The following is a 25,845-nucleotide window of genomic DNA, read 5'->3' on the forward strand; positions in this document are numbered from 1 at the left end:
GTCACTCTCTACATTATCCCCCACCTCCCAGCATACTGCTTAATTTAGTGTTTGTGCACTGTCCCGAGTGGGCTGTGGAAGCCTAGGTGTTAGTCTGAATGCTAAAATGTGTGAACATGCCCCATATGCAGCGATAGTGGTTGGAAGTTATTATTTTTTTCCTGCCCCTTTTTCTATGAAAATGCTAGGAAATCCCCTGATGTCTCTGACATACCCTTTTTAGTTTTTTTTCCATTGCTGAAATTGCGATGTGAATTGCTCTTGAGGAATTTTTGTCTTAAACTTCTTTCAGCAGTTCCACAAAATAAAATTGGTTCCCTTGCCATCTAGAATGTAAGCCTTCAATTTATTTGTCATAGTGTTTGGGTGATTCAGTACTTAACAAAGCAACAAAATTCTGTAGTGCAGACCTAGGAGAACCATATTTTTTAGTAATTGTGTATCCTGAATTTGATCCTAGATTGGTTGCAGAATCCTGGACAAGTCTCTTTAGATGTTGATTTCCTCCTTTATAAAAGAAGTGAGCTTTGCTAGATGTCCCTGAGGTCATTATTTACATCAAAATGAAATGACTCAGTCAGTGAACAGCAGGTTGTGATTGTCTTATGGACCAAATATTTCTTTTCTGGAGTCTCTTTTGAGTCTTTGTTGTATTTTTCTAGCCTGGCTTCTGATCCCAGAACCTATACCAACCCCTATATCACACACGCAACCCATTAGCCCCGTAGTACCTCTTTCAGATGAAAACCCGTCGTCTGAAGATAGAAGCATAGTAGGTTGGGCGTTCCCCAGATCACTCCCGGCTTCGATGATTCACTAGGAGGACTGATGGGATTTAGCATATAGTTGTGCTCATGTTTGTAATTTATTACAGTGAAATGAGACAAAGCAAAATAAGCAAAGGAAAAAAGCACACGGGTGAGGTCCAAGGAGACCAGATACAAGCTTCCAACAGTCCTTTTCTAGTGGAGTCACACAGGATGCACTTAATTGCCCCAGCAACTAGTTGTGACAACATGTGTGAAATGTTATCTATCAGAGAAGCTCCTTAGAGACTCAGTGCCTGAAGTTTTGTTGGGAGCTGGTCACATAGGCATCCTCTGTATCAAAATTCCTAACACCCAGAAAGAAAGCAGATATTCAGCATAAAACACATTATTTGTGTGATTTAGGCTCAGTAAGCCATTCTCATCTGAGAGTGGTGGGAACCCTTTTGGTGGGAAAAACCATCTGCAAACCATCTGGAATCTGACTTTTCAGATACTAGCCAAGGACCAACCCTGAAAGCAGGTCTTTCTAAGGCTAGAAGTCTCAGGCTTGCTATCTCTTTTCTGCGCACATAGTAAAACTCAAAGATTGCTTCTAGCCCCTTTACCCCTTGCCACCAAGCGAGTCCACATGAAATACTGGAAAAAATGGACTTTGAGGAATAACTCCAAAACTCCACACCTGGCTCTGTTAGTAACTTGTTAGGTGAGTTTGGCTAAGTTGCTTAACTTTTTACACCTTACTCTGTTCATCTGTGAATTTGAGGTTATAATGCTAACTACAAAGGATTTTGTTGAAACCACATTATTTTACACACACATACTCATGAGATGTGTAGTATCACTTGCCCCTGAATCCACTCACTCAGAAATGTTTATTAAAAACCTGGTATATGCTAAATACTGTGATAAGCCCTGGTGGTCTAATGGTAATGAAAGGGGCATCCTGCCTCTGGAATTTATAGTCTATTTGGGAAGAGAGACTTAATCTCAAATAGTAACCGTGCAATTAATATGTAATGGTAGTTTGTGGTAAGTGCTCTGAACGAGAAGTGGAGAGTGCAGTGAAAATATATGATGGACATGGGTCTATTCTGGTTAGTCAGGGAGGATTTCCCCAGGGAAATGGCATGTGTGTAAGAATCTTGTTTGTGTAGGCAGTGGCTACATCAAGAGATCAGGGAGGGACATTAGATAAAGGTGTTGTATAGGCTCTTGTCTTTGGGTGGAATGGAGCAGGCATTGTTGGAAAATATAAAACAGGCCAGTGTGGCTGGAGCAGAGAAGCAAATGGGAGAGAGGAGTGGATGAGCTGGAGAGGAGAGAAGTAGCCAAAGACGGCATTGTGGTAACATAGTTTGGCCACTATCCTGACAGCAATGGAAAGCCATTTAAGGTTGTTCAGCAGTGAGGTGACAGGATCAGATATCGAAGTGTTTTGAAAAGATCATTCTGGCTACTTTGTAGAGATATGATTAAAGCAGGCAAAGTGGGCTTAGGAGGGTATTGCAGAAGGCTGGGCTAGTGATCATTGTAAGCTGGGTTAGAGTTATAGCTTGGTTGGAGATGGGGAGAAATTTGCAAAGATTTGAGAAGACGTATCTACAGTTACTTGCTAAATTACTTGAATAAAAATCTTCAAGATGTTTTTACATTAAAAAAAATTTCTCTGGCAGAGAAAGGGATGGAGTTATAACTTGCTGAGATTTGGACATCAATTAAAACATATCTTACCCATGCATCTTTTGAGTAGAAATAATATACTGTCTGTCACATATGTAGGATTTAGAATGTGTCACCACACAGAAAACCTATAAGATAGGTGCCATATATCACACACATATAAGAAATGAGTAACAGATGAGATACAGAATTTAAGTAACTGAGTGGTTTGAAACAATTTATAAATGATAGCTAGGATTTGAACCCAAGTGGTTTGTCTTCAGATGCATAGGGCTCTTAAGCCAAATTGGCTCATGGCTGTTTTTGTACAGCCAGCGAGAAATGTAAGAATGGATCTTACATTTTTAACGTGTTATTAAAAATTTTTTTCTTGATTTTTGCAAATTTAAAATGAAGGACTGGATCGTGTGTGATTACTTGGGAAGACAGGGATCAAAGGCAGCTGGGATAGTGCTGATTACTTGTGTAATGCCCCTATTTAGACATTGATTTTCAGATGGACTTTATGAGCTGCTTTAGCATTTGGTGACAGGCTATATTAGCAAAAAAGATTTTCTGTTTTAAAACCATGTTTTGTCTTTGAAAAGAAAAATTGAGTCACCACTGAACATTAATAAATTCTGTTCAGATGTCAACAACTATTTGGAGGAAAAAGCAACTCTAATAATGCATTTCTTCCCCCAAAACTGTTAAATGAATTAATAAGGGAACATAGGATGTTTTGTCTTTTCTAAATAAATTGACTTCTTGGTTTTTGGAGAAATGCTGAAATTCGTCTGAATTTTCATAGAGAGCTAAATATTCAACCATTTAAGAAATATTTATTAAATGTTACTGTAATGTTAGGCATTTGGGGGGACTAAGAACAGATGATTATTACAGAAGTTTTTTTTTTTTTTTTTTTTTTTTTTGGCCATTTATTTGATGCATGGCGTGTTTCTTATTCATACAAACTATATCAACCTATTTTCTAATAGAGTCAGAAGGTGGCAATAGAGGTTACATTTGGTTGTGTTGAGTTTCTGTTTGTCTGTTTTTTGATATGATAGTGCCACGTATCTTGCTGAAACCCAGCAGAAGATGAGATAGCCCTAGCTGTTATAGATTGCCGGTTGCAGTGTTTGGTGGGTGCCTATTATTAAAGCCCGTTTTCTCACATCTCACTTTATCATTCTGCTTCTGGAGGTGCATTGGGTAAGGTATTACTTATAGTTATATAAATTGTAACATTTCGTTAAACAACTCTGCTCTAATAATTTCATCTTTCCTTTTACCTAGGTAATTCAGACTGTTAAAAGATTTACATTGAGTAATTTTCTATATTGTTTTGATTGGAAGATTAGAGATTTTGCATTGTTGAACTATCACTTTTTAGTTATGGGAATTTTCAAACATATACAGAAATAACCAAGTTTCAGCAGTCATCACACATGGTCAGTCTTGATTAATCTTTGTCTTCCTCCTCCTTTGCCTTCCGTCTACCCCAAATAACTTCAGAACAAATAGCAAACACTATATCATTTTACTTAGTAAATACTTCAGTATGTGACTCTTAAATTATAAGGACTCTTTTAAAAAAGTGAATGCCATTAGCACACTAAAAAATTAGCAGTAGTTTCTTAATATCAACAAATATCCAATTAGTGTTCAAATTTTACTAATTTTCTTATAAGTGACTTTCTACAGTTCAAATCAGAACCCAACTAAGGTCCATGATTTATATTTGGTTGAAGTGTCTCTTAATGATGTTAATATATTACATTTCACTTCTCTTTTTTCCCTTTTGCCATTGATTCTATAGGTCATTTGTCCTGTAGAATTTCTCATGCTCTGGATTTTATTGACGGCATTTTTTTTTCTCTCACATCATATTCTTCTGTCCCTTTATTTCTGGTAAATTTAGGTTAATTTTTTTTGACAAGAATATTTCATAAATGGTGAGAACATTGAATTATTGAATGGATTGATGAAAGTTTGTCAGTGGTCCATGTTAGCACTTATTTTACTGTCTCCAATTAAGATTTACTTCTTATCATAGAAATGATACTGAATAGCAGGTAAGAGGAAAGAGCTATTTATATGTAATTTTAAACATACCTTCCTTTAAAAAAATTACATATTTATTATGTGGTTATAGCAGTAGTACAGAAACAACAGGATTCCTTATTTGGCATAGGATTGGTAGACACTGTCAGACTGCACATTTCTAAGCTTTGCCTTTTGAGTAACTGGATTTGGTAACATTTTTGTCTACCGAAGGGTCTGGCCAGCAGTACTTTTCCTATTAAGGATGATGATATCCTTGCTGTTTATTTTACACTGAAAATGTAAAAATTCATTCAGTCAAAATCTACACTCGTAGCTAAATCTTCTGACTTATGTAGAAAAATTTAACTGAGAAATTTATTTTTAAATAGGGTTATTTTATTACAGAGAAAAGAGAATTTAAAAGGATGCTTTTTACTCTTATAAAACAAAATCTGGCATTCCCTATTTCAGAATTTATTATGAGTGGTAATGTCAAATTTTCTTAATCAGTTAAGCCCTGTCTGTAACTTTATAAATGAAATTTTATTTTTTTATAAAAGAGTAGTTAATTTAAAAATTGTTCTTAAGATATATGAACTCAGGCCTTGACAACTTTAATGAAAATGACTTTATTTTCCCTAGAATATTTATTTCCTATGGAAGAGTATAGAAGAAATACCTCTTCCTTGAAGGAAAAAAAAAAAAAAAAAAAAAAAAAACCTAAGAATGTTGATATTTATCTTCATGGAAATGTTTTCTTTTTTTGGTTTATGAATGAATGTTTGAACTTATTATTTCTTTATGTGTATTACACTTATTCGTATTTTGTTGTTTTAGTTATTTTCAAAATTTAGTGGAAAATAACCCCAGTTCACATGGAATTATTTTTAACTGATTCCTATAATGCATTAATTCTTTGCCCAGTGTTTATCTATTGCTTAGGAGACATGTAACACCTTCTGAATTTTTTCTTATTAATAACGGGCAGGTGAAAATCAAGTGATATAACTTAGTGTCTAGAATGTTGAAAAGATGTTAGTCTTGCTTTGTTAGTCCTTGGATTCTCCTAAATCTTCAGGTTAAAGAAAAGTCTCAGCCTTTCTGGCAGTTGCTGATGCACTTGTTTCTTTCATGCATTTTCCAACATGCATTTTCTGGATAAGCATCATACTTGATAGCTTCTGTAGGTACTTTGTAATAACACCTCATATCTACGTACTTCTAAGAAGAGGTGTTACATTGGACTGAAAATAAGCCATTTAAAAATCGTAATAAAAAGCTATATATTTACCAGGACAGAGCTGATTTTAGATCCGTTTATTCTTTAAGAAAAAAACAAAACACTGGAAAAATAATGATATAATTGTGACTTTGAAGATTTTTCATATAAAAATTTATGAATAGGAGGAAGAAATTAAGATTTTCTTTCTAAAATTTGCTTCTAGTGTGTCACAATTTATTTTAAACAATATCAGTCTTATGACTGGATCTTTTCTTTATTTGCACATCAGTGGTTTAATATAATGTGCTGTAGAATCTTACTGATGTGTGTCATAAATCCGGGAGGATTTATAGGTGACAGTAAAACTGTTTGATTAGATAATGTCTAGGAGAGTCTTAAAGCTTACAGATCAAAAAATGTGTATTTTATGCAAGTTTTTCTCTCAATATTAAAATACTCTATTGAGGATGTGCTTTTTCTTAAGCATTAAGGCAATTTTTTTTTTAGCCATTAAAATAATTTGTAATTTGATGGTACATTATTTGGCAGGAATATAACCAATTTGAATTGCCTATTTTTTCAACAGCTCTTTGTTTAGTCTTAGGTAGATTAGCAAACCAGAGCATTCCCTTGGGTTTAATGAGGTCTGTAATCACTGTAGTGAGTTCTAATGTGTTAGCATTTAACCTCTCGGTAAACCTTCTTACGTTATTTCCTTCTGTCTTTGCAGATAAATTATTAGTTGTAACTGTAGCAACAAAAGAAAGTGATGGATTCCATCGATTTATGCAGTCAGCCAGATATTTCAATTATACTGTGAAGGTATGGTATATCCTTTAATCTATGGAGATGTTAGAATATGTACCTAAATTACATTATTTATAACAACAACAATAAGAGCACAATCTGTAATACATACAAGGAGATAAAATGTGGTTATATAATTGCTACTAGTTTATATATGGTTTTAAAGAAAGATTTTGTTCCCAATACTTTGGCACTCTGATAATATCTTTTTTAATATTTGCTAATGCTTTATAGAAACATGTTTTATAAAACAACAGAAAAATATGTTAATACGTTCATGTGTGTAGGAAGGTACTTCAAAAAAGTTCATGGAAAGATTATATTATCTTTTAATTCTATTTTTCCACGAAGTTTTTGAAGTACCTGCGCGCGCGCGCGCGCGCGCGTGTGTGTGTGTATGTGTGTGTAATTTCTTTGGAGGGTCATGCAGAAACACAATATAACTAAGATTTGATAGTAATTTTTTTCACTGCCTGAATATTTTTTCTGTAATGGGTTTGTCTGTCATAGTGCATGTCTTTGTTTATAGAGATTTGGAAACATGCCTGTGAATGGGATGTCTTTTCTGTTCATTATTAAGAGTTGCTTTTCCTGTTTGTTTTAGAGGAATTTGGGAGCACTGTAAAAGTATAAAAAGGTTTTAGAAGACTTATCTCTAGGAGATAAACGATTAGAGGAAACTTGGGGAAGTTTATAGAACCGTTAAACTGAACTATAAGAAGCTTGCCTTTTTAGTTTACTTTTTAAATTTCTTAATAGAAAAAAGATCTGTCAGCCAGGTCTTTTATATAAGTAAGAGGAGACTAGGAGGCTTCTAGGTAGGATTTTTTTTTTTAGACCTTAAAAAAAAAAGAGGGGAAAGATTGCTTTTTGCTTGGGAAAAACTGAGCTGTTCTAGTATGTAATGTAGAAAAGAGGTAGCATTTATTACATAATCACTGGAAAACTAGGTACAGATGTCAATATAGAATAGCTATTGAAGAGGCTTAAGTTTGCTGGAAAAGAGATCTCGTGATAACAACTAGATGTTTAGTGCAGGATAAATGGGAAATATGTTAGAAATATGTTAGGATAGATGAGAAATATAGCAGTATGTACTGAGAGGAGATGCTGTGGAAGTAACAGAAAAAATTAGAATAAAATAATACTGAAATCCAGTGGAGGGATATTTAGGGCTCAGACTGTGGAGAGAATGGAATATTTCTACATGCAAGGCACCTGCTCAGGCACTTTACACATGGTGTGCTGTTGATTCATTATAGGAGCCATGTGAGGTAGATGTTACTGTGTTTATGGGTGAGGAAAACTTGTCCCAGGATGCACAACTATAATGTGTCAGATCTTGGACCTTAGCCCCATATAGAAAGGAAAATGCTCAAGCCTTACCCCAGATCAACTGAATCACAAATTCTGGGATTGGCACCTCCACGTGATTATGAGGCACACTGAAGCCTGACAGTCACTGATGTGATGGAAAGAACGTAGAGACTGGTGCTTAACATAGTGCGCTGAGCACAGTAGGCTCTCAGATGTGGCTGGGTGCATGCAGCATTACTACAGGATTGGAGACTCCAGAAGGGTTGTGTAGCAAATCTTAGGGCCAGAGGAGGCCACTTTTTATGGCAAAAACTAATAATTCTACTAGATTAACCCCAGTTTGAATCCAAATCCACAACAGCTTGATTTTTCTTGGAAAGCACTTATCCCCCACCTTTCAGTATAGGTAGTGATGAAGTGATAATAAGAGATTTGAGGCTGGGAGCTTCACAGGCTTTGCCAGCTGGTTATATTTGGCTCAGTGTTCAGTAAAGTTGGAACTAATAGTGTTATTTTCTAAATTTATTTTATCCTTTTCTTGTATTTGGTTTAAATTTCATTCCACCTTAATTTCCCACATCTCCTAGTAGATCTTTATTTTGGCAACTTCAGACTTCGTTTTGACGACACTAAGGTAAACAGTGTGTATGAGGAGGAGGAGCATGTATTATACTTTCTGCTCCCTCAGAGCCAGGCCTGTCAACAACGCATTTCCAGTTCAGGAGCAGCTGCTGAAGCTGAGGCTGATAGTGAAGAGAAAGAACACAGGGTTAGTTCTGATTACTTGTGTGCAGGCAATTTCTTGTATTGATAAATTCTCATTAAGCTTTTGAGGATGATGTAATTTTATGAGTTATGAGATAAAGAAGGTAACGTTTCACCTGATGCCCTCTGTGTTTTCCTGAACAATCCATTTTGGTTTAGTAGGAAAATCGCTTAAGGGCCTAATCCAGGAGTCACTGACTTTAAAGGGCTTTCAGCTTTGGTCATACGGTTTTGCTGGCAGATTGAAAAAGTCTGAACACACAGGAATAACATAATTAAATAAGAGAAATACTTTGGATCCACCTTTTTGGATTAGACCTTTAACTTTGGAAATGGTGAAATTGGGAATGGCATTTATAAGAGAAATACTTTCTGGATCCACCTTTTTGGATTAGACCTTTAACTTTGGAAATGGTGAAATTGGGAATGGCATTTTTGGAGTGGATACCACTGAAGAATTATGACTTGACATAGGCATGAAGTTTTTTTCTTTCTAGCATTATGATTTAAGGAAACATTTACTTATTTTTATTTCTGATTTTATTTGTTTCCTTGTATAGACCTTATATGAGACTTGCTGCTAAGAAGACCTGTGCTGTAATGAAACATTTAAAGAGTGGTTATGGTGCAGTACTGTGCAAGTTGCTGATGTCTTTCAGTTTTTTTGTGGTACTATCATAATTTGAGTATTGCTCAGGGATGAAATGTTGATTTTATTTATAGGTCCTTGGTCAAGGAGAAGAGTGGAGAGGTGGTGATGGAATTAATAGTATTGGAGGGGGCCAAAAAGTGAGATTAATGAAAGAAGCTATGCAACATCATGCCAGTCAAGATGATATGGTTGTTTTGTTTACTGAATGGTAAGAGAAATCCCCTGTGGATTTTTAATTCTATATTAAATTATTTTTTAAAAGAGCTGAAATATGTACTTGTAGATTATGTATTACTTTATTTAAATGTATTATTTTTTTTTACAAGGAATCATAGTTTTATGAAGTAGATTTTACTCATAGTTATAAAATCATGGTCTGACATTATGATGTAATATAATCAAAGTTGATGAGTTACCATAAATATCAATGAGAAAACATGGCACGAGCTAGCATTTTTGTGAACTTCCTGTTTTAATCCTGAATTAAAGATAGAGTCAAGTTCATGTGAGCTTTTTCTATTGAGAAATGTAACTCAATGGATTCTAGTCAACCAGCAGGAAAAAGATCATGCAAAGTTATAAACTCAAGTGAGACATGAGAAAGCCTGTGTTGGTAAGAAAAAAGAGCCTTCCCAATGTGTAGTATCTTTTTGTATACTACTTCACTCTCCTAATTAATTTGAAATATCTACTGTCTTTGCAATCATCTTACATTTTTATAGCAACATCCAGTTGTCATGAGTCATTAGTTGCCAATTCCTCTCCCATTCTCTGTGTCTTCTTTTTATTTATTTATTTATTTAGTTGACTAAAATCTCTTTCAGTTTTCCCCTCTAACTTACGAAAGCCTTTTTATATCTTTCTCTCAATTTGAAAATGCAAAGATACAAATTATTTGCAGATGAAAATAATTTTTTTTGCAAGTGTACAAATAAGAAAGACAGTAATTTTGAAATGAAAATATAGACATAATGAAGTTCTAGTGCCATCAACACTTAAAAGTTTCAAAAGGATCCATAATACTTGCACCTTTAGGATTTTCCTGGTGTCTTCCAGACAAAAAGTTAAGTTTTGCTTGTGGTTACTTATTCTTACAAGATGAGGTGTGGTAAGGCTGGTGTTAGCTTGTATACTGGGAATTTTTCTACAGCATCTATTATTTTATATCTTTTTACCCCTAGAAAAATAATAAGCTCGTTATAATAACTGTTTAGATTAAATATTGAGTATGTTTTGGTTTAAAATTACCATGAATTTCATAGCATCTATTATTTTATATCTTTTTACCCCTAGAAAAATAATAAGCTCATTATAATAACTGTTTAGATTAAATATTGAGTATGTTTTGGTTTAAAATTACCATGAATTTCAAATAACTATATGAGTCAGCTTGTACTTGCCCCATGTACATTTTGATTTGGGCTCTGAGGCAGATTCTCCTTGTAAAAGTGATCCCATATGAGCCAGTAATGATTTTAGAGTCTCAAGCCTCCTTTGGGTTTTAGGAAGAACTTCTTTTCTCTACCCTTACCTTCCCATCCTTATCTTACCACCCGCCCTGTCTAAGATTTAGCCTTGTGGGGAGCTGGTGTAGTGAGGGGCCTGTTTGTTTCTGATGAGAAAAGGGACACTGTGAGATATATACAGTCTCTTGAGACTGGGTTTGTTCACTTGGATGGTACTTTAAGACCCAGCTTGACATAACAGACGATAAAATTTTAATGGAAGACTTAGTGTCTTCCAGACACTATTAGTGTTTGGGATATGTCAGTGAACCAAACACGCAAAATTTCCAACAACTCCTCCTGTGAGAACAGCCAGCCAACTGAAAACATGAAGGCCCAACTCAGCCAAGCCGTTGCTCAAGAAGAGTCATCAGTATTTTCTCCTTCGTTACCCACCATGTCTGTCCCAGACACCATGAGGAAGTAACTAAGAGGGTAAAGAGGGTGAGCAACGGGTGTCACTTTGGAGCTTTTTTTCCTTATTTTTTTTTTAAACACCCTTTTCTAAAAGTATTATGCACAGAGTGATGAATACAGTTGAAAGTTGTAGGTAATCTAGGGCCTGGGTGAAATAAATTAGGCTGTTTATAAATTATTTGAAATATGATGCCCATTCTGTAACAGAATTGCTCATCTCCTAATTAAGTTTGCCTCTGGTCAAGGGCCAGAATTCAGAATACATTTATTTTAATAAAATAAATTCTAATTTCTTTTGTGATTTTTTAAAGGGCAATTCAAATGTAATAATTAGTTATATGGAAGCATAGATCACCACTGTATAAAAAAAATACACAGATTTATGTCCTTAATAATTCAGATAGGCCTTTTTAAAAAAACAGCTTTATCGAGGTATAATTTATATAACATGGCATACAATTATTTTAAGTGTAAAATTCAGTGACTTTTAGTAAATTTACAGAGTTGTGCAATCATCACCACTATTCAATTTTAGAACATTTCCAGTACCCAATAATGATCCATTGTGGCCATTTGAATAGGCTTTTGTGAATTAATTTAGAAACAATTTTATAACATGACTTCCATGGGAATATATATTCTGAACTGACTTTTTGGTGAACATTTAATATTAGTATATTATAAATATACTCTGTAAGTAAAATTTATCATATTTAATTTAGATAAAAAGAAATATTTGGCAAGGTTTTAGGTTCTTCTCAAAACAAAATGAAAACTGAAGATCTCCATATGGGAGCATACCTCAAAGTTTTTTTTAAGTTATTTCATACTGCACTGTGTCCATATGTGTGTGTGTATGTGTGTTTCCTTGCAATTAGTATGGCATATAAAGTTTGATAATCTCCCCTTTATTAGAACAATTATGAATAAATATAATGGACTTGGTGACTTTTAGTAGATGAAGTATGATGGATTCTTGTGATTATGGGCTAATGAAAATTTGGGGGACAAATACAAGTATTGTCAGTTCGTGGCTTCAGATTCCCTTAAGGAGACAAATGATTTCATAATGATTTTATAATATATCTTAGTCAAGGTAAATGAGCATCTTGAGTTTTATAATAAGGTACTTTGCATTACTTTAAGGATTATCTTATAAAGCATATATTTCTTTTAATCTAGTAACATTGAAGAAAGATAATCAGACCTAATTATTATATGGTGACCAGTGGGTTGTTGGTATATTTTCGGGGCACAATAAAAAGGAATCAATAAATATTGGGTAGCAACGAATTGTATTACAAGGAGAAACAGAACTTGCAAGAGGTAGAAATATGGTGGATACTTTAAAACTGTATTTCAAGATTTTTTTTCTCTGTTCGTTTGGAGAAATAGTGACTTGTAAAGGCAGGAAAGCATTAAAATTTTTTAAATCTCAGAGGATTGGAATTATTGAAAAATTGAATTGATTAGAAACTGTAAATATGATGCTGCTGTTTCTGATCTTTTATATGTCAGCCAATGTTTGTTTCAGCTTCTCATTAAACATTATTTTGCTAAAAAGTGAGCTGAGTGAGCTAGTTTTTCCCTTTACATTCAGTATACATGTATTGAGCACAAAATGTGATCCAGGCATTGAGCTTAACATTAACCAAAGAAAGAGAGACAGGGACAGATCCCATCTTTCCAGAATTCTCATTTAAATCATACTAATTCTACAAATCATATTTTCGGGGCACAATAAAAAGGAATCAATAAATATTGGGTAGCAACGAATTGTATTACAAGGAGAAACAGAACTTGCAAGAGGGAGAAATATGGTGGATACTTTAAAACTGTATTTCAAGATTTTTTTTCTCTGTTCGTTTGGAGAAATAAGGCAGGAAAGCATTAAAATTTTTTAAATCTCAGAGGATTGGAATTATTGAAAAATTGAATTGATTAGAAACTGTAAATATGATGCTGCTGTTTCTGATCTTTTATATGTCAGCCAATGTTTGTTTCAGCTTCTCATTAAACATTATTTTGCTAAAAAGTGAGCTGAGTGAGCTAGTTTTTCCCTTTACATTCAGTATACATGTATTGAGCACAAAATGTGATCCAGGCATTGAGCTTAACATTAACCAAAGAAAGAGAGACAGGGACAGATCCCATCTTTCCAGAATTCTCATTTAAATCATACTAATTCTACAAATAAATAAATAAATAACTGAACAAGCCCAATGTGGAAGAATGCGTGTCTTCAACAAAATCTGAACTTGGCATAATCTCTTTAAAATAATTTATTTTTAGGAAATTGTGAAAGGTTATGTTTTATTGGGTCACCTTTGTTAATTGTTTGTGAAAGTATCATTTTTGTGATTTTATTGTTATTATTGAAGAGGTATAATTTATATGTAGTATTCTAAAGGTGACCAAATCCTAACTTGTTTGTACTCAATGAAATAAACATTTTATATCACTCATAATTCAGGTTACATGCCCAGTATGCCTGCCTTTTTATATTGTTACATAGTTTATACAGAAGATAGAGTAAAAATTTTCTGAAAGCAAAGCTTTTCAAATACGATATTTATTATTTTATCTACAATGGCAGATTTATTTGATGGACTCCTCCTCCCCTGCAGTGATGACAGTTTAAGTGTGCAGACACAAAGAACCTACTCATTAGCGATGGACAACATTTCATTATATTAGTTTGAAGAAAAGCAAAAACATATCAAGGCTCCCAGTTTCTGTACTGTTTCTTTCACTCTTTTTTTTTTTAAGTAAAGATTGAAATTATTAGCTCTTGCTTAATCAAATACGTTGCACTACCTCTGGCTCATCTAGAGTAGTATAAAATGTGTTTAGAAATTAAGTAGGAGATGAGTGATTTTTGTTTTGTCAAATTATTCAAATGTTCTTGTTAATACTTAGTATTGACTGAGCATATTAATGGGTATGGTGGAATGAGGAAGAAGCAGATGATATACAAAAGAAGTATTGGGTGTTCAATATGTCTAGATTGATTGTCCCTGGTTATTCTCCTGTGTGATTATTTTGTCTGTCTATTGTGTGTGTGTGTGTGTGTATGTAGGTATGTATATATTCTCAAAACAGATTGTGTACTCCTTGAATTTTGCTCTTTTTAGTAAACATGTATTAAGCATTTGTTATGTGCTAAATATGGTACTAGTGCTGTGGCTGGGGGCTGGCTGGGACAGAAATCCTGCCCTCTGTATACATTTTTCTTTCAACACCTTTGTGTATGTTGTATCTGGCATGTTGTACCTTTATCATAATAAAGGCTAGGGATTAAAAAGAAATTCTTTATTTCATCATTGATTCAATGAACACTTTTTGTGCACTAAATGTGTCTATTTTGTAAGTTCTAAGCAGAGATAAACTTAACTATCATTTTTACACTAGGAGAAATTTTTATTTAATTCATCAAATCATTTCACTAATAAAGAGACTGACCCAGAAACAACACAGATAGCTATCAGCTAGAGTACCTTGCCATCTTTGCCACCATTCTCTGTGCTATGTGTTGTTCTAGTGCTTGGCCCACTCTCAGAACACAGTCTGGAGAAAGTGACCATCCAGCTAGGCCATGTTGTCATTGACTCCCACCTCTACCCAGCCTTAGTAAGGATTTCATATTCAGCAAATGAAATTATATGCCATTTGGAAGAAAATTTCCCAAGTAATATTTGTGTTTTAAAATAGTACCCACATTATACCAGCTAACTCCCTTCTTCTCCCTACAAAATTTCTAAAATAAATTTAATCATTTTCACTGTATTTTATTATCATTTGTTCTGCAAGGTTAACTGGGTGGGTGAACATTTTCAACTTTTGTTGTTGGGGGGGGGGTTGAAGGGGTGGTTCCATAGTGACTTGTGGTATTAATTATCTCTGCAAATATAGACAGATGTGATGAAAGCATTATCAGGTGTGGTGCTACTTCTGTGCTTCAGTTTCGTTAGATTTTGTTTACGCTTTTGGACAATAGCTGCTAATAGTTCGGATGATTATAATTTTTGCTTGTTTGTGCCAGTGATGATGAAGAGGATATTGGATTGGGAAGGAATAACAGATAAAGTTAGGGAACATTTCTGTTGCTATCTTTACTGGCTACCCAGTAGCTTTTGCTTCTTGTTGAGACTTGGGATCATTCATTCATTGATTCATTCACCCATTTGTTCAAAAATATTTATTGACTATCTTCAAAATACCAGGCTATGGGGATGTACAGTTGCATAAAGCCATAGGTCTAGCATTTGCAGGAGGAACATGCACTCTAGCATAAGCACAGAGAACAGAAAATAAAGATAAAGTGTGTGATGAAAGGGGAGAGAGCAAGAGCTGTGAGAGTTAAGAGGACAGAACAATCTTTTCTAGTTATGCTGCTCAAGGAGAGGTTTGTAGAGTAGGTAGTAGAGGAGGTGACATTTGAAATGGGCCTTGTAGGTGAATAGTCTGGACCCAATTGGGAAAAAATGTGCTAAGCAGAGGTGACATTATGAGTAAAGACATGGATGACAGATCAAATAATTCAGTTTGGCTTCAAAACAGGTTATTTAATAGAAGGCTATTAAAGTGAGGCTGATTTGTTTAGCTTATTCTATAGGCCAGGGGTTGGTAAACTATGGCCCACCCCACTGCCTGTTTTTGTAAAAAGTTTTATTCAAACACAGCTCTGATCGTTTGTTTACATATTGGCTATGGCTGTTTTTGCAGAGTTGAATCATTGGAACAGAAACCATATGGTCCTCAACGCCTAAAATATTTTCTTTAAAAGGCTAGGGACTAAATATTTACTGATTCCTGCTTTAGGCTGTAGTTGGGAACCACCAATCCAGTCTGGGGACCGGCATAGAGTGGTTTTCAGGGCAGTTTGTCACATAGTCCTAATTAGTAGTGGGGAGGATATGGATAATGTGGAGGCCTGTAGAGTTTTTGAATTAATTTAGGTAAGTGCCTTCTAGTGGGAAAGGAGTAGGATTTGAATGCTAGATTAGATAAATGGAATCAATAGAATTTGGCAAAAGATTTGATGAGAGAGGCCATGGAAAGGTAGGAATCAAGGCTGAATGAAAGATTTTCGACCTGGGTAACTATGAGATTGATGACGGTGCCACAGAAACAGGGATCACAGAAGGATGAATACTTGTTAAGCTCTCAATGACTTATTGGGGATAGAACTCTGACCTGTCTGGTGGAGGACTCAGTATCCTACATAAGGTAGGATCGTATGATTTTTGCAGAACTCAGGAATATTTACCACAGTTAAATGTGGAAAGTTTTATTTCATTCTTCATATCTAAATGGACTGAGTTTCTATGAGAATTATTTTCATGACCTTTGTGCATTTTTTAAAAATTTGACTATTTAAGTTTTTGTGGCCAAAATAATTTTAAATAGAAAAACTTTCTTGCCCTTTGAGAAGTTTTAAGTAGGTTGAGAGAACTTTTCTAATGTATTTAAATACAGAAATAACAATGCTACTAGAATGAAATGTTTCAGCAACCTTAAATTGTTATTCAAAGTCAAATTCTTGAATTATGTGAAGATAATTTTTGCTTTCACTCTCTGTTTTAAATAACTGTGTTTTGTTTTAAGGGTCATAATACATGATTATAAAATACTAAATTATGAAAGTAAGAGTTACCACAACTCCTTTTTAAGCTATTGACTTTTATTAATATTTGAAATATACTGTATACATCTGTATCCTTCACTATCCCTCAGTACTTCCATGTGACAGACGGCCCCCTATTAGCCCACTTTTACAGAATAGTAAACAGAGGCTCAGAGAAGTTAGGTAACTCACCCAGGATCAAGCAAAGAGCAAGTGGTAGATTCTAGAACTTGCACCCAGGCAGTAGACTCCAGAATCTTTGCCATTGTGTATCTTGCTCCACTATGTAGCACAGGATCACCGCTGGGAGATCATTTCTTTAAAAGCCATCACTACCTTCTAACAGCCACCATTACTCTGAAGCAACTTTATTTTCTTTTGTGGGGATCCTAGAGATACAGTATGTGCCAATGTGTCTGCAATTCAGTCTGTACAGTTGATTATGAAAATATTAATGTCCACTTCTGGGCTACAAAATGATCTAGAAATACAGATTGCCCAAAATGTACATGAGCTAACTTACAGCTTTCATTTTTCTCATGCTTTTGGAAAGGAAGAACTGAGGGGCACTGTATCGGTCAGAGTAGGCTAAGTATGCTGCAGTAACAAGCAGCCCCACCACCCCCATGGCTTGCAGGAACAAAGTGAGTTTTTGTCCACACTACAAGTCCATTGCGACCTGGCTCTGCTCTTGTCTTCTCCACTCCAGCATCCAGGTTGATGGCACAGTCTGTCTCTAGGACTCCTTTCACAGTCGAGAGAGACAGGACAAGTTCTTGAAGCTTCTTCCTGGAAGTGACACCTGTCCTTTCAAACCTATATCACTGGCCAAAGGAATTGACTTGGTCACTCCTCGGTAGGGATGTGTAATCTTCCCATGGAGGGGAGGAGAAATAATGATGCACAATAATGTCATCTCCCATGGGTGTGGATGTGAAGCTTCCTTTTGCCCCTTTTCTGTCTTGCTGTCATAAGTCCTAAGGTCACAGCCACCAGCAGTTCTTTGGAACTGTGCTTTTCTCTGACCTGAAATGCCTGGAGGATCTGCTGTCTGCATTCCCACCCCATCCCTCCTCATCAGTCACAGATACCCCCAGAAAGTGGTTACTGTTTCCATGTTCCCTGCCCTTGTTAAATGTCAGCCCCAAGTGAAAATTCTCCTAATTTTACTTACAGTGCAAAGAACACCCAGGTCAGGCTTTTGACCTGCTTGATTCATGTCTCTGAAACCCTCCTTTGTCTTTCAGAGAAAGTAAAGAGAGATGGAGACAGAAAGAGAAAGTGTGACCTACTTTTTTATTATCAGCACCATTTCATCTGCAAAACACGACTTTTCTCTTCTTATTACTCTGAGCATGAAAATAAAATGTTTTCCAAAAGACCTGGCTTTGGCTGTCATGCGGCAGGCCAGGGACTTGTTCAAAACTCTGATGAACCCTATGAGCAAATGATTCCAATTTTTTAAAACTGTAATTGACTTTCAAACTGCTCTCACTGTCTGCGAATAATATGTGGTACATTTCTACAGATATCAGCAGCAAGGTAGGACAAAACCAGCTCCCAAACTAGCTGTTTGCTTGATATTAAGCTTTGCCAGTCCAATATAGGTCACATTTCCACCAGATTTTGTGCTTATCTCTACATTACACCTTGTAGCAAGGGGGAAGAGAAGAGCTTCTTGACATCTTTTTGAAGAATGGCGCTCTTTAAAAAAACATAAGGGAACTTTTTTTTCAAACACTATAATGAGGGTATTCAAGTCTGCAGGCAAAACAGAGCTGTTTGAAAAGACATTAGCCTCAAAACCGCACTGTGCCAGAATAGATACAGCTACGTCAAAATGCTGCATTTGTTTTGCCATTACCTTCACTGACTGAAATTATTTGCTAATGAAAGTTCTAGCTGACATAATTCCAGCACCTGCCAATGGAGAAAAGATGAGTCTACTGGTCGTGACAAATACAATAAAATTGGGAGAGTAAATATAGTTTTGAAGTGTTTAAACTCCAAAATAATAGTAACAATAGCTCTTAATATCTTATAATTGAAAAGAAGTTACTGTTTCCAAAGAGCTTTTACAGTCATCTTGTTCAAGTCTCATAATAACATTGTCATTTAGACTGAGCAACTTACTTAAATCATCATATTAAGAGAGAAATAGACTACCTGCCAACTTTTTCTAAATATTAACATTACACTAAGCAGAGTACATGTCTGAACTTTTAGCAGGGTACTGTGAAGAGTGAAGGGACATCATTTACAAGTTAGAAGGCACAGTGCCCCAGACCATCCTCACTTTTGACACTAACTGCAAGTTTGAGGAGGTTTCCCCATACCACCATCGTGTTTGATCATTTGCCAGAAGGACTCACAAACTTACTGAAAGCTATTGTACTTACAGTTTCAGTTTATTACAAGGACAGGATACAAGTTAAAATCAGCTAAGAGAATAAATGATGGGGCAAGGTCCAGAAAAGTATCAAATGTGAAACTTCCATTGTTCTCTCCATCTGAAGTTAAGACATTACTTTCCTTGTATCAATGTGTAACAATATGCGTGGAGTAATGCCAGCCAGAGAAGCTCGCTTGAACCTCTGTGTTCAGAGTTTTTATTGGGTCTTCATTTTGCAGGCATCATTGATTGATTAATTGATGGATTGATTGATTGCTCACATAGTACTCAGCCTCTAGGTCAAGTGATATCTTGTGGCATAATGTCCCTATACTAAGTCACATTGTTGGTCTTTCTGAAATGGCCCATCACCACCCTAAGAGTATATGGGTGTGGCCAGTCCCCACCCTGTATTGAATTGTTAAGCATGTGCAGTCCCACCCAAGGCCCGCAGGGAAACAAAGACATTCCTATCAGACATATATACTGCATATATTTAAGTGATTTTTTTTTTTTTTTAAATTTGGAAAGGCTTTTACAGGAATGGATCCCAACCTTCCAATATACAGAGGAAGAAGCTGAGGCTTGCAGGTTGCCTCAAACCATAAAGCTGATGAGGAACTGAAGGAACTAGAACTTGGGTGTCCCAGTCCAGGCTATGGAAACATTTTAGTGAATTTTCACTTCATATTTTATTAAGTCATGGTGATTCCATGAATGAACTATGAAGAATAAACCTTCGGAAAAACCAGTGAAACTGTAGACATTAAATCATAGTGTCAAGTTATGTGTAATTTTTAATAAAAATTATTGAACTTTAAAAGATACATTCATCTGAACATTTATTTTAAAATTTCAGGGTAAATAGTGAATCAGATTTAAATGTATATTGATGAACATTTAGTAGTTAAGCATGTTTATCAAAGACAATGAATTCATCAGAAACTATAATGGATTAGTAAAAATTGAATTGAAATATTATGCAACTTCTGTAAATGATTATATCTGTATTAAGTTATGCAGTAAGTAAATGAATTTTTAGCATTTTAATACTGTTTCAGAATTTTGATTTTGGGGATAAGTGATTATTGAAAAAAATATTAAGATGAGCACTAAAAAGTCTGTCTTTTATTTGGACTTCATTTACTAATGTAATGTAAACACTAATAATTCAATGCAATCCTTATAATTTAAATTGATGGAAAATTGATGTACTCTGTAAACAGTTGGTATTAATCTTGTGTTGAATTCTAAATTCTGACTTTTATTAGAGACCTCTTCTTGGTCTATTGTTTCTAAATTCTGAAGAGTATATTTCAAAAGTTTTTTTCCCTCCTTAAACAGCTTTGACGTCATATTTGCTGGGGGTCCAGAAGAAGTTCTAAAAAAGTTCCAAAAGACAAACCACAAAGTGGTCTTTGCAGCAGATGGAATTCTGTGGCCAGATAAAAAACTAGCAGACAAGTATCCCATTGTGCACATTGGGAAACGCTACCTGAACTCAGGAGGTGGGTAGATACTGGCAGAAGAGTTCAATACAAGTCATAGTAAATTATAGATATTGTTGAAGCAACTTTTTTTTTATATGTAGTAACTATATACATGAAGTTTAAAATAACTATTATCTTTTCTAAAATATTTTATTTATTATTAGCATATTCATTCTTACAAGTTGTGATACTTCTTTCCTCCCTTTCCCCAACCTATCACTTCCCAACCCCCCTCCCTCGCCCCCCCAACTCTAGTAACCTTAGGTTTGTTCTCTCCTTCTGAAAGTTCAACATGTTTCTTTCTTTCTTTCTTTCCTTCGTTCCTTCCTTTTTCCCTCTTTGCCTCCCTCCCTCCCTTCCTTCCTTCCTAGCAGCCAGTTATGAGTGAGAACCTGCGGTATTTCTGAAAAATAACTATTATCTTATATTTACTGTGGAAAAGGACTATTAGTATAAAACCCACAGTGTGTTTTATATTTTTTCATGTATTATGTCGTTTGATGCTTCCAACACACTAGGCAGTGTACATTTTATTATTTCCACATTATAATACATTCAGTTGCTAATGGAAAAACAACATGAATCCAGGTCATCTGATTGTAGTTTCATTGAGAATTTTCTGGTTATAGTAAGTTTTCTTAGTTGGGAAAAAGTTTATTCTCAATCTACAATCATGTAGCTTTTATAAATAAGCGTTATTTAATTTAACTGTTTTTGAAATATATCATAGTAAATAAGTGATTTGTCTTGAAATCAGTAGTAAAAAAGATTTGAGTGTCTGGGTACACTTAAAGTTTTGTATTATCTATGCCACCATGGCTTAAAGGAACAAATTTTCACACTTTTCTCCCCTTTTAAAAAATGAAATAAAATTTGACTTTAGACATTATTATGACTCCTTAAACTGAGATTAATGTAAACATATGACCAGAAGACTTAATCAAATAGGTTAGGAGATATGCTAGAGAAACATGTTGGGTACAAATTGTAAGTTACATGAGAAAAATGGATTTTTAGGGTGTTTTACATGTATATACAACTGATACTGTTCAGGCCAGTTAAAATAGAGCTGCTTGAGGTAGCATCATATCTGAGTTCTAGGCTTTCTCAGCCATTTACAGCAGTGAAATCTTTAGCAAGTAGTTTAATTTCTCTACGATGTCTCAATTCTAGCTCTTTTCACCAGTGTTTTATTTAGCAATCAATTCCCATGGTTGTACCTTAGAACTCTGTCAGCTCATACAGACGCTGAACTTCTGAAACCTTAAATTCTATTTTGCACTGGCTAGTTTCAGCTCCCTTTTCTTCTCCATGTCAATGCATTTACAGTTCTTGCTTTTTGGGATCTTTTGACCGTTTTATTTTTTCAGAATCTATCCACCACCTTTGGGTTTTACTTATGTATACGAGTCAGAGCCTAGGGTTTTTCGTATTTGCTCACTCTGTCTTTCCTTGCCTTAGTAATCTTTCCCTCTTGAATTTCCAGTTTGTGAACTGTCACAGCCTCCCCTCAGACGGCTGCCGCTCTCACCGCTCTACTTGAGCACCTGTTCAAAAACAGATAAAATTAAATAATGCTTTTTTATAAAAGCTACATGATTGGTGCTGCTTCCACACTGTGGCTTCCAAACTGGCAAGCCCTCAGTTACAGATGGTTAATCTTTTGATTTATCCTAAGTCCTCCGTAGTTCAAAAACCAATCTTTTAAAGGAAGTATTTTAGCTGTGGAACTCTAGGATAGGTTTTATTTTATACTTATTAACATTTTTCCAAAGATAACTTGCATAGTGAAATCTCTTATGTAAGTTCATTTGGACAGTGATATATGAGGGGTCTTCAAAAAGTTCATGGAAAAAACTCAATTTTTCCACGAGGTTTTTGAAGTACTCATGCATCTACTGGGCTGGCTAAATTTCAGAGACTCACAGGGCTGTGGAAACAGCAAAAAATTAACAGGTATAAGTGCCATTGTAAACCATTATAAGTTTAATTAAGGAAAAGGTATTTAGAAGTGGGAAAGTGATCATTTAAAGACATCAAAGCATCATCCTTGTTCTTTCTGTAGTCAAAGTAATTAGAGAGATGGTAGAAAGTATAAATACATTTAATAAGAGTTTTTGTAATTACATGGATGATATATTGAGAGTTATTTAAGGGACATGAATCATGCTTGTGAGTGTATCATTTATTTTTTTAAAATACTTTTTAATAGAAAAATATAAATTATTTCAAACATTTATTATATACTGTGAAGATAGGTATAATCCCTTTTCACTCATTTGAGAACATTTTAAACTTAAAAAAAGATAAAAAACCAATGGAAAATGTTATGTGTCACTACTTGGTATATTTTTCCTCAAAGAAGATTGGTCATAGGAATTAAACAATATATTACCTTTTAATGTTGTAGGATTTTTTTATTTGGCAAGAATAACAAAAAACAAGAAACCAGTCATTGGTTTTTGTCATGTTTTCATTTTGTCTTGTTTTCTCCAGGTAGCAGTAGTATTCCTGGACCTATTTCTTTTAATTCTTTTATTCCTGTGAGGAAATTTTAATTTTGAGGATTAAAAATTAGCTTTTCTTTAAATTCATAGGAGTAACATTGAATACCTTTTAAAAAGTATTGTGTGTCAATGAAACGTAGCAGGTTGGCTGCATTTCCAAAATTCAGAGGAAGACTCAAACAGGAAAAATGATCCTATTTGTGTCTTTTATACACAGATGTTATTAGTGGATTTAGTGCTTATGCTCTAAGGCCAAGAGGGGCAATCCAATTTTAGACTTTCATTTTCAGACTATGACACACAAAACCTAACCAGAGAATGGTTTAGCAGGCACAATAATGACTGGCTTAAGTAATGGAAAAATTCCCAGAATATCCTAGATTTAAAATTTCTTCGGGATGTTTGTAGTCAGTGAAAAATTCAACATTCCTTTGATTGCATTAACATCTCTGGCACTCCCAGTAAAGTCACAGTAGTAGAGATTTTCTCTCAGAAACAGTGAATCCTCTGCAGAGGATCCAAGAAGAGCATTTTAGAAGGCCAGAGAGAAATCTCTTCAGTCTTACCCTATTCTTTTCCAAGTAACTCTTTTTCCCATAGGAGCCTTGGAAAACATGAGTTCTCTCTTGTCAATTAATTTTGGGAATGTGCTTATTTAAAAAGAATCCTCGATTATTTTCTGTTTTGCATTTGGTAGCAATACTCACATTGTTGTAGTTTATATTAAAACAGAGTACTCAATAATTCATGTCTCTTTCATGATGAACTGTGAAATTCCAACATAATGGCTTCACAGCTCTGTGCAGCTCAGTGCCATTAACATAGACATGAGATTTGGGCTTTTAATCCTAAATTCTCTACTTTCTCTCTGTTGTGTTGCAGGATTTATCGGCTATGCTCCATATATCAACCGTATAGTTCAACAGTGGAATCTCCAGGATAATGATGATGATCAGCTCTTTTACACTAAAATTTACATTGATCCCCTGAAAAGGGTATATAATTGCCTACATTTTCTTTTTGTTTTATTTTTCTGGTTGCCTTGTTTTTTATATTTTGTTACTGTGGAATAGTCAGAAACAAAGGATTTTATTGATAATGTGGCAGCTGGAAACCTGAATTTCAAAATGTTCTTGTCAATAACATATTTTAAATAATATGGGTCAGTGACACAAACAAATAGTACATAGGTAAGACTGGTTTCTCTCACCTCGCTGGCTATCAGCACTAGTTTAATGTGTCTTTATGGCTCCTCTTTGGCGGCCAACTCAGCAACCTTGCCAGACTGAAGTGGATTAGGCAGAAGGAGAAGAGTAAAGATTCAAGACCTCGTCATTTCTCCATAGTTGTATTGTCACACATACTGAAATGCCTTGATGCAAAATGAGGCCGTAGCTCTCACTCCAGCGTTCCAGCCCCACCTCCATCTTGGACTCACTTCCAAGGCAGCGTCTTAATAACACAATAAGCTATATCATCGAAACTTTTTTTTTTTTTGTCTTTTTCCGTGTCCGGCAACGGAATGCAACCCTCAGTGTTGCCCCCGTACCGGTCGGCAACGGGATCGCAACCCTCGGCGTTGCTCCCGCGCCTCGCTCAGCCAGTGAGCAGGAACCGGTCTGTATGTGGGATCCGAACCCGAACCCTCGGGCGGGAGCGCCACAGCGCTTCCCAAGCAGCGCACTTATCCAGTGCGCCACCGGGAAACTTTTGAGCGTGGAGATTTAAAGAGACAGTAATGAAATCCCAAACACTTTAGAGAATGACTTCGGTCAGATTCTTAGGCAGATAGCAGTCATTTATTAAGACACAAAGCATTAGAAATGTGTTCTTTTATTTATTGTATCTTGCAGCTGTAATGATGTTTTTTCACAAAAGCTACTCCAAAACTATTTGATAACAGTGTACTTTTGTAGTTTAAAAAAATATGAACAGCGTATTCTCATTTGTAGTCCCCTTAATCTTGCAAAGCTCTTTGTACCTCCGTGAGCTTCTTTGATCCTAGATAGGTAAGAGGCAAGACTCTGTAGCCACATTTTACTAATAGAGAAACTGAGGCCACATAACTACTCAGTGACACTGTAGGGACTGGATCCTAGGTTCCCTGAATACCAGAATTAGGATTTTCCCTCTATTTCATATGTTGGTGACATTGACTTCATGTGTTGACTTGGCTAAACTTTTAAATGACACTTTTGGTGGGGGGGATAGTTTGAAATGGCATGTGAATAAGGCCACACTCAAAAGGCAGTTTTTTAATTCTAAAATGACAGGGTCCTCCCTTATAAGATTTGTAACCTGGAGGTGGAGGGTACTGGGGAAATATTGAGGCCAAAAGCCCTAATTAGTGTTCAAGTCTTGGTGGCCCAGAGTGGATGGAGCCTGTGGATATAGTAGACTGGGTGTTATCCTTCGATGGAATCCTGTGGAACTTCATAGCCAGTTTGAGGATCTAGAATATTTGAGGATGTGGAGCCTAGATGTTTAAAGAGATGATAACGAAGTCCCAAAGAGGTTAGAGCTTGAGGATCCATGGGCTGTGGAATAGACAGATCCTCATGACTTTCATTAATAAGAGTACTGTAACTGTCACAAATAGAGCAACTCAAAATAGCAGTGGCCTAAATAAAGTAGATGTTTTGTTTATGTCTCCCCCCCCCCCCCCCC

The 25,845-nt window shown here is 35.4% G+C and overlaps 1 protein-coding gene across 1 annotated transcript in view; it reads left to right on the plus strand.

The window, feature by feature from the left end:
- PLOD2 (procollagen-lysine, 2-oxoglutarate 5-dioxygenase 2) overlaps nucleotides 1-25,845 on the plus strand; it is an 87,926-nt gene that overhangs the window by 24,939 nt on the left and 37,142 nt on the right. The window contains exons 2-5 of the mRNA XM_008573260.1: nucleotides 6,431-6,522; nucleotides 9,313-9,449; nucleotides 20,526-20,689; nucleotides 24,061-24,173. Of these exons, the coding sequence (XP_008571482.1) occupies nucleotides 6,431-6,522; nucleotides 9,313-9,449; nucleotides 20,526-20,689; nucleotides 24,061-24,173 (506 nt within the window). The remainder of the gene's footprint in view (nucleotides 1-6,430; nucleotides 6,523-9,312; nucleotides 9,450-20,525; nucleotides 20,690-24,060; nucleotides 24,174-25,845) is intronic.

Source organism: Galeopterus variegatus, unplaced genomic scaffold (genome assembly GCF_000696425.1).
Source record: "Galeopterus variegatus unplaced genomic scaffold, G_variegatus-3.0.2 Scaffold893, whole genome shotgun sequence".
Lineage (NCBI taxonomy): Eukaryota > Metazoa > Chordata > Mammalia > Dermoptera > Cynocephalidae > Galeopterus > Galeopterus variegatus.